The sequence below is a fragment of the Galeopterus variegatus genome, unplaced genomic scaffold (genome assembly GCF_000696425.1).
Source record: "Galeopterus variegatus unplaced genomic scaffold, G_variegatus-3.0.2 Scaffold513, whole genome shotgun sequence".
Lineage (NCBI taxonomy): Eukaryota > Metazoa > Chordata > Mammalia > Dermoptera > Cynocephalidae > Galeopterus > Galeopterus variegatus.
In genome coordinates, this window is record NW_007726624.1 from 471,428 (window position 1) to 485,571 (window position 14,144).

Here is a 14,144-nt window from a genome sequence, read left to right on the forward strand (position 1 = left end):
GGAGGAAATGATTCTATCTCCAATCGCTCTTTTGCTGCCTCTTTTCCCTCAACCTATAAAAATGCTCAAATAGCTCCCTTGAGTGTGATCGGCCGTCTAGCTGTTAGTCTTTTCTTTTTAACTGCTTCTTGAAAAAGGAGTCTACTCTTTCTGCTACTGGAAAAAGCAAGCTACTTCCATACTGCATTCACCTATCAATTTTCTAAACTCCAACTCCAGCTCATTATGTCAATGAAACTACTCAAGCAGTGACCTGGATTTAAACCTAGTGGATCCTTTGAAGTCTTTTTCCTAACTGAACTCTCTACTACCGTTGGCCACTCAAAGAAAAACACTATTTGTTGAAAAACTGTTAAATAAAAGCATTCTATCAGAAGTAGCCTAAATGTTTCATATATAAATTTCTCCCTGTGAATTCCTACAAGAAAAACACAGACATGTGACTGATAAAAGGGAAAGGAAATATCAATTCACAAATATTATAATTTTCCTACTTAGGGGTGAAAGGAAAAGGGACATTATTACAGTAAGTTTAAACTAGGAAAACTGTTATTCTTGCAACACTGTCATAGTTAAACAATGCTTAAACCCAAATAAAGAAAATGCTTGTCACATTCCTTTCAAAGAGTTTTTACTTAACCTTAGAGAAAATTTTACTTATAACTGTCAACAGTACCTATCAAAATTTACAGGCAGCCAAACCAGTCTATTTTATTGCAGGACAACTGTAGCATATCATTGCTCGGTACCACTTCTATAATTAAGAATCTGTCAGTGTTTCCATTACCTACAGGCATTCTCAGAGTTTGCAATTCTGTCATAAACATTCTTACAAGGCTGAAACTTCATACACAAGGTCTCAGACTAAGGGCAATTCATTTTTTAAAAAATATGATACTTTTAAATTACAGAAGTTCTCAAAAATATCTCTACCAAATGAAAACACCCAGTTTCAAAATCTTAGAAAATATTGAGGTTTTGATTTTTTATAACATCTTAAACTTCTCTAATTATTAACCTAAAAGTCTGCAGGAAATAAGATGTAAATCACCAATATTCAATAGGCTTAAATTTTAATGCTCATTAATTATTAATGCTCATATTGTGATCCACAACTCTGTTAAACAAAGTTTATATTTGCTTGTTATAAAAATAATAATAATAATAAGTAATCCTAAAATCCAAAGGTATTCATAAATCATTCTCTGATGAGTTTGTTTGCCTGGTTTAAATTTCGGGGAGGGTTATATTCTCTAGGTTGGCTTAAGTACCCCAAGCCCTATCCACTCAATTCCACCCAAGGGCCTTCTTTAGCTCACTTTAGTGCCAGGGCACAACTCTATCCAGAGCCCTCAGGACAAATCATCTAAGGATATCACTATCTGTTTATAGGTATTGAACCAGAAATTATATCTTCTCTGTATTCTAAGATTTAATCTTATTCAACATATAGAAAGCACTCAATAATAATCAGAGCTGCCGTTTATTGACTAGCCATCCACTGGCGTAGGAGCTTTTCATACATTATCTCTAATCGTCATAACAACTCTGCATCACGATCGTCATCAGTCCCACGTTGTAGACCATACTGGTTACAGAAGCAGCAGGAGCAGCAGCTGCTCTCCATAGACGACCTCACTTTAATCTTAATGATAAATCTCCGCCATATAGACATATAATACCACCTCCAATTTAAAGGTGAGAAAACTGAAGCCTCGAGATATGTCACTTGCCCATGACTACGCTGAGCAAAGATTAGAACCCAGGACTCTTAACATCAGAGCCTGTGACCTTTTCTACTATACTACATTGTAGGGGATTCAGATATATTTCCTACACTCAAGGAGAAATATGCTTTGTATTTCTTTTAAGATAATGCTTGTTATGTCTTAGCCATTTCTTACTGTAGTTTAGCAGTTAGCACATAGCAAATAAAGCAGAAATAATAGGGAAAAGGGCACTATAAAGTAGTTCTATATCTTAGAAGAAAATTACAAATGAACTTAGAATAAGAATGGTCAAAAACAATGAGAGGCCTTAAGAGGTTTGGAAACTAAATGGATTCTGACCTGTGGCTGAAGGGAATAAAGTTTAAAAAAAAAAAAAACAATCTAAACAGAAAGATGCTGTTGTTTCACATGTAATAGGGAGGCGATGGCATAGCTGTTAAAAAAAAATCAGGAGCCCTGGAGTCACCTAAACTTGGATTTGATTACCAACTGTTCCTCTTATCAGCTCTGTGGTTTTGGACAAATTACTTAACCTATTTAAATCCTCAGTCTCTTCAACTGTAAAATGATAGTAATGACAGTGCCTACTTCATAGGTTTGTAGTAAGTACTAAATGAGATCATGCGTAGCAAGCATTCAATAAACGTTCTTCACAATAATGATGCTTCTGTTGGTGGATGAATGCTATTGATTCATTTTGAAAATTCCCAAATCCCTCTTTCAAAGTTGTAGACTTGAATGTACACCTACACGTCTCCTAGGAACCTCATCATGTGCAAACGTAAACTCATCCTACCCGCCACCTCAGAAGCACCATTTTCCTCTAGTCAGTCACTCAATCTCAAACCCGGAGTCTCCCTGAGTTCTTCATAGCCTTCCAGCCCACAACCAGTCACCAAGTCCCACTGAATCTGCGTCTTGAATAGGTATAAAAGCTGACTCTCCTTTCCAGTCCTTCTGCCTGGCCTTAGCTCAGGTCTCTATCAACTGCTCCTGCCTCTACTTATCTCAATTCCTAGTCATTGTGGGCAGAAAGTATTTTTAATTCATCTTCATTTCCTTAAGACATGGCAGTCATCACAGAAATATTTGTTTAAAAACCAAACTAAGGGACTAAATTGTTTCCAAGACCAAGGTGTTTCCACGATACCATTTTGCCTCTCTATAATCTCAGTGTCTGAGGTCTAAGCAGAACTAGTTTTTCCTTGAAAAGCACCTATTCACTGTGGCGGTCTTTTATGTTTTTAGTTAGTAAGCAACATTAGTCATATATAGAAGTTCTCTATCACCATGATTTACTCTTTTGTGGTGCTCATACTAACCTGACTGCATTTAAAGTTCTATAACTTACAATAAACTATCATAGAATATGCCAAGTTCTTGAGAAAGGGTAATTTAAAAGTAATAAATACTGTTCATGTTTATAGGAAATTAGATTTATGCTATTCTAAATTGCTCGTAAGACTTATATGATGAAATACTGAACATTTTTGTTCCTCTTCTAACTGACATAAAACATCTAATGCCCCAAGTGCCGTAATTTGATCACTAATATTATTTGTCTTATATGAGTATTTTTGGGTTCCTTTTACAGGCATATCCATCATGACATTAGACAGTTCTTTTAAAATAAGGAAATGATATATATACAAAAATAAACACACACACACATATACAGAATAAGAAAACCTATAACAAAAACGTCTTTACCTCCTTCTAGACAATGAAGAAACTGGTGCATTTGTAATGTCAGGCTCCCATTCATCTTCAGGATCACAAAAGACATCTTCACCCCTGTTACTACCATTACTCTAAGAAAAATAAAATATATAGTTTTCATTAATTATGGGTGAAAAAATGTTTAGCAACCAAGAAAAAGTTTAAATACTTTGTAACATTTGAATTACAAGTTATCTAACAAGTCTAAAAAAAAAATCACATTCATGATAAAATTAAAAATCCATCCCATAATAAAAGTGATTATATTAAAAGATATCTACTAATGAAAGCAATAGAAATAATTAAATAATTCAGAAATAATACACATGGGATTTAGAAGATACAGTGAAAACAAAAACAATAAAATCCTCAGGACAGAAATAAAAGAATAATCTGACAATGTTAAGATGCAATGACTTCCTGCTTAAATATGTTGACCATGATAATAATCTTAATTATAATTTAAATACAAAGCAAAACCAATTAAAATTCTAGAAAAATACTAAATAGAGCTTGATTCAGAGAGAGTATAATTATATAAAAAATAAGTAGCAAATTGCAACAAACAGTTGAAAGTAGGAATTTAACAGTGAAGGTAACTCACAAACTAGGTTTTAACATAGAAGTTAAGGCAGGAATGATTAAATGACCTCAGTACTGTTTTTGTTTTTCTAAATTCACAAGCCGTTAATACTCATTGTAGAAAATTTGGAAATTATTAGTACATATAAACAAACACAAAGAAAAAGAAGAAAACCACTCGCAAACCCATCATTTACAGATAAATACTGTCAGTGTTTTAGTATGATTCCTTTCACTCTTTTTGAATTCTCTACTATGAATATACTTTGCATTCCTGGAATAAACCCTACTTGATCATGGTATAAGTATTCTTTAAAAGTAGTTTGGGGTCTGATTTACTACATTCCATTCAAAATTTTTATAGCTGTGTTCATATTAAGATTGATTTGTAATTCTCTTCTGAGTTATCTTTTCAGTTTTTGTATTTTTGTTTTGTTTTTAATTAGAGTTATTCTAGTATCATAAGATGAACTCTGATATTTTCTATTTTTTGCTATCTTCTAAAATAGTTTAAACAGAATAGGATTTACCTCTACTTTGGAGGCATAAAAGAGCTTACCCATAAAACTGACATATCAGCACCTTTTTTTCCTCCATTTTTTTCCTTGAGGCTAATTTGTTGACAAAATTCAAATTATTGCATGATTATTCATCTATGAAGTCAATTTTTATAATTTATCTTTTTCTAGTCTGTTCTTCCTAGAAGACTGTCAAATTTGTAAGCATAATGTTTTACAGAGAATATAATTTTTAAATATTTTCCTTATCTTTATTTAAATGCCATTTCTCATTCCTAAAATCACATGTTTATCTGTTAAAAAACCAGGGCTTAGGTTTGTTAATTTCTGATTCATTAATTATTGTTTTTATCTTATAATGATTTCTTCATTTGCTTTCCCGTTTTATCATTTTCTAGATTGAGGTAAATAATTTATTTCCATTTATCCATTAAACAATTCAAGCATTAAGGCTATAATTTGGCAGCATCCTCTGAGTTTTTATATATATTATCTTCATTACTGTTATTATCTAAATAATGCTGAATATAATTCCATATAAAGTCAGGTTATTTAAAGGTGAAATATTAGACAAATAGTAGCAATGCAACAATTTAATAGATGTTACAACTATTTTAGGTATAATCTTAGGAATAATTAGATAATAATATACAGAAAAATTAACTTTAAATTCATACCTCTCACAAAACACCAAAATAAATTTTATGTGATTCAAAGATGTAAACAGTTTTAAAAATTAAAAGAAAATGCAGAGGACTGGACGATATTTCAGTAAGATCTCTGGATTAATAGATTCAAATATACCAAATTAAAAAATATCTGTATAACAAATTGAAACCAAGAAAAAGATGATACAATCAGGGAAAAATGTACATGATAAATATAAGATAAAGCCTTATTATCAAAATACGTAAAAAAAGCTTTTATAAATATATTGGTTCATTACCCACATTAACTTAAAAAATTCAAAGGGCATAAATACATATACTTTACCCATAAAGATACAAAGGGTCAAATCCTCAGATTCACTAGTTGTTAAGATATAAATTGAAGCAAACTGGTAACACCGGTAAATGGCAATACTTCTGGCAAGCAATTTTTCAGTGAGCATAAAAGTACAATAAAAAGTTCACATTTTTGGTATCATTTTGGAAAATAGAAGACATGAAAATAAGATACTAAAACTAAAAGGTACAGAGATATTTTTAGTTGTGACTATTAAAGGCATCAAACAATTAAGAACACCCAAAGCACAGCAAGAAAGAAATGTAAATGTAAATATGTAAAAATGCACATTATTAGACATAGGAAGATAATTGCAAATGTTGCAAATTGCTTTATGGCTATCAGATTTCTTCTTCATTTAAGCTTAAATGTAAAACTTTTAAAATATATAATTATTGTTATAACACCAAGGTCAAGGGTTTGAATCCCCATACCAGCCAGCTGCCAAAAATAAAATAAAATAAAAATATATAATTATAATTGAATAGATTGCAGCATTAAGTTTCTCTATTACACATGTAACTATATTAAAATAAACCAATAAAACCTCATTTATATGTAAAAGCAAAGTCAATATATATCAATTGCTAATACTGGTTGATTTGGATAGTTGATGGAATGCCTTTTCTTTTCCAAATTTTCTTGACTGAATGTCACTTTTATATTTCTTTATTTTAAAAAGTTTATAGAGATTTTAATAATATTCCAAACCTCGTAAAGTTCTTTCATTGCTGCAAGTTTAGATTCAAACTTTTCCAGACTCCAGAAAGTTGATATCCCTAGTTGCAGATTACGAACCCGAATGGAAGTGTCAGAACCACCTTTATCGGAAACATCGTGTCTGAAAGAAAAACAAAAGAAAAATGCTTATCCTAAAACATACACACTCATTAATACTAAGAGTTTTCTGGAGTAGAATAACTTCCATAAAAATTCAGTGCACTAATTAAATCTTTCCAAAGTTAAGCATCTTTATTATAGTAATAATCATGTCTAGTATATACTATATAATAATGTCTTATATAAAATTTTTTAAATCAAAAAAATTTGAATAAGGTATATTTCCTTTAAAAAAGTGGAGAACTTATAAACAAATTTTCAACTCAAAAGAAAATCAGTAAACTCCTAAACATTTAAAATTATCCTGTTTATAAATACACTAGTGTGTCAATTGTTGAAACCTCTTTTGCTCCAGAGCAAGCTCTGAAAGGGGAGTCTGAAAGTGTCACTGGGATTCTGATACCAATTATTCCTAAGAAGGCACTGTAGAATAGACTGTAGAGAGATTAAAAAACAAACAAACAAACAAACATATGAATGTCAACTAGTTTAAAACAAAGAATTACCTTATAATCAGGATAATTAATTATTTACCTGCCAAAAACATAACATTTTTTAAATTTGTTGCTGATGGCATTGGCTTCCTGAATCATCATTGAGAGTTTCATGGAGCTCCAATTTGGCTGAACTAATACAAAACACACAAAGAAGATTCAAAATACATATATGAGCACTAACATCTATCACTAGGCAGATCAATTCCTGAAAAAAATTATCGATTTTAATGGTGTTAATTCTCTACTGCAGAAGAAGGGTGATGTTCGAGAAATTTTTCTTCAACCCTCAGTGGTGAAATAAAATATTCTTCATGTAAAATGAGGTCTTTAGCCTGTGGAGGAATGGAAGAAAATTGAAGTTGATATAGAGAGGATAAGGAATTATTAAAAAAATAAATAAAACAAAAAATAAATATAAATAAATAGCTGGCTGTTTAGCTCACTTGGTTAGAGGGTGGTGCTGATAACACCAAAGTCAAGTGTTTGGATGCCTGTGCTGGCCAGCCAGCAAAAACAAAACAAAAAAAGGAACTATACGAAAGGAAACACCAAAAACAACGCTTTTCTGTAAAGATTTTTTTCTAATCTCCTTTTTACCAATCTCTTTTTTTTCCCCTAATTTCTAATTTCTTTAAAGTATCAGGTAATATATATACTACAGCCACTTATATAGAACTACATCCCTTTTTTATTTGCCTGAAAATTTTAAAGTATATATGTGTGTGTGTGTCTGTTTATCAGGACATAAAAATAAAAAAGGAAAACAACTTAGTCCACTATTTCATTTTCCTAATTTAAATTTAAGATTTTTATCATAAAAATTTTCTATATTGTTCAAACTTATAACCAGTATTCCACTAAAAATCCTTTTTCATAAGGATAAAACTCATTATTCATATGGATAAAAAAAAATCAAGTATTTATTGTAAAACATTGTTCTAGGCCCTGAGAGGAATAAAAAGATGTATTAATACAGTGTATTTATTTATATCTTGGAACAGATATAAAGAGTATTAGTATTTTTTAAATTATTTAAAAATAGAAGTTATAGAAAGTATACAACGTAACTACCAAGTATTCTTGCTAAAAAATTGAACCTGAATCTGATAGGCCTGTAGATCTAATTACTACTTTATAGGATATATTGGCACAGAGGAACCTGTTAAGCAACACCACAGAGAAACAATCAGCAAAACCCAGAATCTGGGAAACTCTAGAGGACAAATAACCTGATTCCTTCAACAAAGTAATTGCAAGGGGAAAGAGAGAGAGAAGAGTGAATTTACAGATTAAATTGTAATTGGCATATCTGCCAAATACAATGTGTGGATCATGTATGCATCATGATTCAAACAAACCAAATGTAAAAAAATATGAAACAATCCAGGAAATTTGAATATAGACTAGATACATGATGGGTGTAAGAAATTATTATTAATATTTTTAGGTGTGATGATAATATCATGATTATGTTTAAAAGAGTGACAGAAAAAGGAAAGAAAAAGAGAGTCCTTATCTAATTTAGAGATACACAGTGAAGTATGTACATCTCAAATGATATCATGTCATCTGGAGTTTGCTTCAAAATAGTCAAGGAAAGCAGGAAGATTGAGTATAGCTGTGACAAGACTGAACATGTGTTGAGAATTGTTGAAGCTGAATAAATACATATGGGTTTCTTATAGTAGTCTCTCTACTTTTATAGTTTAACATTTTCCATAATGAAAAAAAAATTAACATTAAAACATGCTATGTTCGGGCCGGCCCGGTGGTGCACTCAGTAGAGTGCGGCGCTTGGGAGCGTGGCGGCGCTCCCGCCGAGGGTTCGGATCCCATATAGAGACCGGTCCACTCACTGGTTGAGCGTGGTGCGGGTGCGACACCGAGGGTTGCGATCCCGTTACCAGTCACGAAAAAAGACAAAAAGGAAAAAAAATAAATAAATAAAAATAAAACATGCTATGTTCTATATAGAAATGTACCAGGAAAAAAAGTGCAATCAAAAGCCTCCCAGGACCTGATGGTTTCACTGATGAATTCTATCAAACATTTGAAGAATTAATGTTAATCCTTTTCAAACTCTTTTTATATATTTGTTATTTTATAAGCCCATATCCCTTATGAATGTAAATACAAATATCCTCAAAAATATACTAGCAAACCAAATTCATCAGCACATGAAAAGGATCATACATTATGATCAAGCGGGATTTATCCCTAAGATGTGAGGATGGTTCAACAAATGCAAATCAATAAATGTGATACACCACATCAACAGAGTAAGGATAAAAATCATATAATCTCAATAAGTGCAGAAAAAGCATTTGACAAAATACATCCTTTTATGATAAAGATTCTCAACAAATTAGGTATAGAAGGTATACCTCAACATAATAAAGACCGTATATACAAGCCCACAGCTGGCATCTTCAATGGTAAAAAGGTGAAAGCTTTTCCTCTAAGATCAAGGACAAGACAAGAATGCCCATTCTTGCCACTTCTATTCAACATAATACTGGAAGACCTAGCAAAAGCAACTGGGCAAGAAAAAGAAACAAAGGCATCCAAATTGGAAAGGAAGAAGCAAAACCATTCACAGATGACATGATTTTATATATAAAAAACCTTAAAGATTCAACCAAAAATCTGTTAGAACTAATAAACAAATTCAGTAAAGTTGCAGGATATAAAATCAATATATAGGAGCTGGCTGGTTATCTCAGTTGGCTAAAGCCTGGGGCTGATAACATTAAGGTCCAGGGTTCAATCCCTGAATTGGCCAGCTGCCAAAATATAAAAATAAAATTAAAAATTTTTTTAATTTAATTTAATTTTTAAAATAAGCAAAATAAATAAACATACAAAAGTCACTGCTTGCTGGTCTTTTGGCTAAGATTGAATGTTCTTATCAGTTTAATATCTGATACATCCTCTAAGGACAACCTATTAAATGGACTTTTGAAGCAACAAGATGAAATAGGAACTTGCTCTGTTTAAAAAAAAAAGAGGCAGTTTTGTTTCCATAAACTAACAATGAACTATCTGAAAAAGAAATTAAGAAAACAATCCCATTTATGATAGTATCAAAAACAATAATATAATTAGAAATAAATTTAACCAAGGAGGTAAAAGATTTGTATACTGAAAACTACAAAACATCCATGAAAGAAATTGAAGACAGAAATAAACAAAGATATCCTGTGTCCATGAATTGGAAGAATTAATATTGTTAAAACATCCATACTACCCAAAGCAATCTATAGATTCAATGCAATCCCTATCCAAATTCCAATGGCATTTTTCACCAATATAGAAAAACAATCCTAAAATTCCTATGGAAACACAAAAGACATCAAATAGCCAAAGCAATCTTGAGCAATAAGAATGAAACTGGAGGAATCAAACTATCTTATTTCAAAATATACTACAAAGCTATCATAATCGAAACAGCATGATATTGGCATAAAAGCAGACACATAAACCAATAGAATAGAATAGAGTCCAGAAATAAATCTACACATTTACGGTAAACTGACCTTTGGCAGAGAAGCCAAGAACACACCACACAATGGGGAAAGAATAGTCTCTTCAAATGGTGTTGGGAAAACTGGATAACCACACACAGAATGAAATAGGACACTTATCTCCCACTGTGATATTTTATTTATATACAGGTTTTCATCCATGCTTTCTGGCTCATGCTACTCTCTGATCTACTCCTGCCCTCTCTTCACCTGCTCCCTCTTATCCCCAAGACAGGAAATTCTCTGACTTACCTTATCAGATTGTAGGTCATCAGACGCCCATTTCAGGAGGGGTCTTGCCCCATACCCCGGAGGAAGGAATGCTGCAAAGAGAGGCTGAGAAGAATCTGCAAGGCCTTGCTGGGTTTCCCCACCCAGTCTGCTAGTGTTAGATCATACCCTTTTTGTTCAGTTACATTTCCACATTGCTGTTCATGCTTCAATCATGCTTATGTAATGAAATTTCCATAAAAATCCAAGACCATAGGGTTCAGGGAACATCTGGGCAGCTGAACTCATCTGCATGCTAGGAGGGTGGTGCACTCTAATTCTATGGGAATAGAAGCTCCTGAGCTCGGAACCGTTCCAGACATTGCCTTATGTATCTCTTCATCTGGCTGTTTCTTTGTATCTTTTAAAATATCCTTTGTAATAAAACAGTAAACATAAGGAAGTGTTTCCCTGAGTTCTGTGAGCCACTCTAGCAAACTAGTTGAACCCAACGTGGGGGCTGTGAGAACCTCAACTTATAGCTGGTTGGTCAGAGGTTCTAGAGGCACATGTGACTGGCACATGAAGTACGGAGCAGTCTTGAAGGCTGAGCCCTCAACCTGTGGGATCTGATGCTATCTCCAACTAGATAGTATCAGAATTGAATTGGAGGGCACCCAGCTGGTATCCACTAGAGAACTGCTGGCTTGCTGGCCAGTGGGGAAAAATCCCCACACCTTTGGTCACAGAGGTCTGTCTTCTGTGTTGCTTGTTGTGCTGTGAGAGCAGAGGAAAAACACACTTCGTGTTTTGTTTTTTCCAACACAATGTAAAAAAATAAACTCGAAATAGATTAAAGACATAAATATAAGACCTAAGAGTGTGAAATTACTAAAAGAAAACAAAAAGAAAAAGCTTCCTGACATTGGTCTGGACAATGATTTTTTTGGATATGACCTCAAAAGGACAGGCAACAGAAGCAAAAATAGGCAAATGGGATGGGTTCAAACTAAAAGTCTTCTGCACACCAAAGGAAACAATCAACAGAGTGAAGAGACAATCTACAGAATAGAAGAAAATATGTGCAAACCGTACAACTAGTAAGGGATTAATATCCAAAATATATAAGGAACTCAACTCAATAGCAGGAAAATAAATAACCTGCTTTAAAAAATGGGAAAACAACCTGAACGGACATTTCTCAAAAGAAGAAATACAAATGGCCAACAGGTATAGAAAAGGCACTCCACATAGCTTATCATCAGAGAAATGCAAACCACAATGAGCTATCATCTCATACCTGTTAGAATGGCTATTATCAAAAAGACAAGAGAGAAAAAGTGTTGGCAGGGAGGTGGAGAAAAAGAAACACTTGTTCACTGTTTGTGGGAATGTAAACTGGTACAGCCATTTTGGAAAACAGTATGAAGGTTCCTCAAAAAATTAAAAAGAGAACTATCATATGATCCAGCAATCCCACCTCTGGATATATACTCAAAGGAAATGAAATCAGTATGTCAAAGAGATACCTGCACTCCCATGTTTGCTGCAGCATTATTCATAACAGCCAAGATATGGAAACAACTCAAGTGTCCATCAACACACAAATGGATAAAGAAAATGTGGTATACAACATAATATTAGTCAGCCACAAAAAAGAATTAAATCCTGCTGTTTGCAACAACACAACCTGTAAGACGCTATGCTAAGTGAAATAAGCCAGACACAGAAAGACAAATACTGCATGATCTCACTTATATGTGGAATCTATAAAAGTCAAACTCACATAAGCAGACAGTAAAAAGGTGGTTACAAAGGGCTGCAAGGTGAGGAAAATGGGAAGATGTTGGTTAAAGGGTATAAAGTTTCAGTTACACAGAATGAATAAGTTCTGGAGATCTAATCGGCAGTGAGTTGACAATAGTTAATAATATTGTATTATATACTTGAAATATGCTGAGAGAGTAGATCCTAAGTATTCTCACCACACACACACACACAAAAAGGGTGAGTTAATGGATATATTAATTAGCTTGATTGTGGTAATCATTTCACAATGTGTATAAGAGCATCATGTTGTACATCTCAAATATGTACAATTTTTATTTGTCAATTTTACCTCAGTAAAGCTAGCAGAGAAAAATCTCTTTAAAAAAATATGTCCAAGCGAAAAGAAAACAAAATACCCAATGATTAAGCACAACTAGGTATAAAATAAGAACTAAGGATTAGAAAAAGATACGTTTTTAAAAACACATACACGTTAAAATAACACCTGAAATTTTGTTTACTATTTGCTTATTGTCTTAGCTCGAGCTGCTACAACAAATTACCATTGACTGGGTGGCTTATAAACAACAGAAATTTATCCCTCACCGTCTTGGAGGGTGGAAGTCCAAGGGCATGGTGCCAGCATGGTGAGGTTCTGGTGAGGGCTCTCTTCTGTGCTGCAGACTGCTATCTTCTTGCTGTGTCCTCACTTGGTGGAAGAGGTGAGGGAGCTCTGGGATTTCTTTTATAAGGGCACTAATTCCATTTACCTAATCACCTATCAAAGGCTCCACCCTCCTAATACCACCAAATTGGGGGTTAGTATTTTAACATATGAATTTTGTGAAGACACAAACATTCAATCTATAGCACTGATATAACTATTCTAAAAACTGAATATTCTAAAAACAATCATTCACACAAATTCATTTAGATCCAGAAAAGTCACCAATGTCTAGAAGAAAACATTTTTAATATATAAAGGCAACTAACTCTAACATTTTAATAACTGTATATAACATACATAACTTTAAAAAGTGTCTGCTAAAATAAGCATATACTCACTTGTAAAAGTTTTATCCCTATTACTCTGATTCTGCTGTAGAATTTGTACTTCTTTAGCAATTTTTTGCTTTTCAGTTTCTAAAGCTTCGAGAATTCTTGCATGACGAATGCTGTGGTCTTCTAAGGCCTAATTGATATTCATTCATATAGACCCATACATGAGAATATTCAAGGAGAGAAATTATAAAACCAAATTAAGATGATGAATATATTAATTTGTTTTGCTATAGTAATCATTTTACTATTTGCATGTATCCCATAATATCATGTTATATACCTTAAATATACACAATAAAATCTATTTTTTTAAAAGCCAGATCGATAATGGTAACATACTGTATAATTAAACCTCATTTTACAGTATACATTTTATTAAACATACATGATTAACATGTTTTACATGTTTTATTAAATATAAAAAGCTTTTAAAAAATGATTTATAAAATTTCCTAATAAAATGATTTTTCCCCACGACAATGTCATTAGGAATTTTTGATGACATAGATTAATCTTTTCTTTCCATTGATAGAAAGTGAAAAAACCTTTAGAAAAAAAAGAAAACTGCTCAAAAAGGCCACACTCAAAAACATTTGTAGACTATAAGTAAAGAAATTAATTTAAAAGACACAAAAAACCTAGTTTGGCACAAAGAAACGTTATAATAGCCTACTAATAATAACTGCT

The 14,144-nt window shown here is 32.6% G+C and overlaps 1 protein-coding gene across 1 annotated transcript in view; it reads right to left on the bottom strand.

Annotated features, from left to right (window-relative positions):
• KIF14 (kinesin family member 14) overlaps positions 1-14,144 on the bottom strand; it is a 53,613-nt gene that overhangs the window by 13,588 nt on the left and 25,881 nt on the right. Inside the window, exons 18-21 of the mRNA XM_008569580.1 lie at positions 13,461-13,587; positions 6,929-7,022; positions 6,266-6,395; positions 3,441-3,541 (exon numbers count right to left, since the gene is read on the bottom strand). Of these exons, the coding sequence (XP_008567802.1) occupies positions 3,441-3,541; positions 6,266-6,395; positions 6,929-7,022; positions 13,461-13,587 (452 nt within the window). The remainder of the gene's footprint in view (positions 1-3,440; positions 3,542-6,265; positions 6,396-6,928; positions 7,023-13,460; positions 13,588-14,144) is intronic.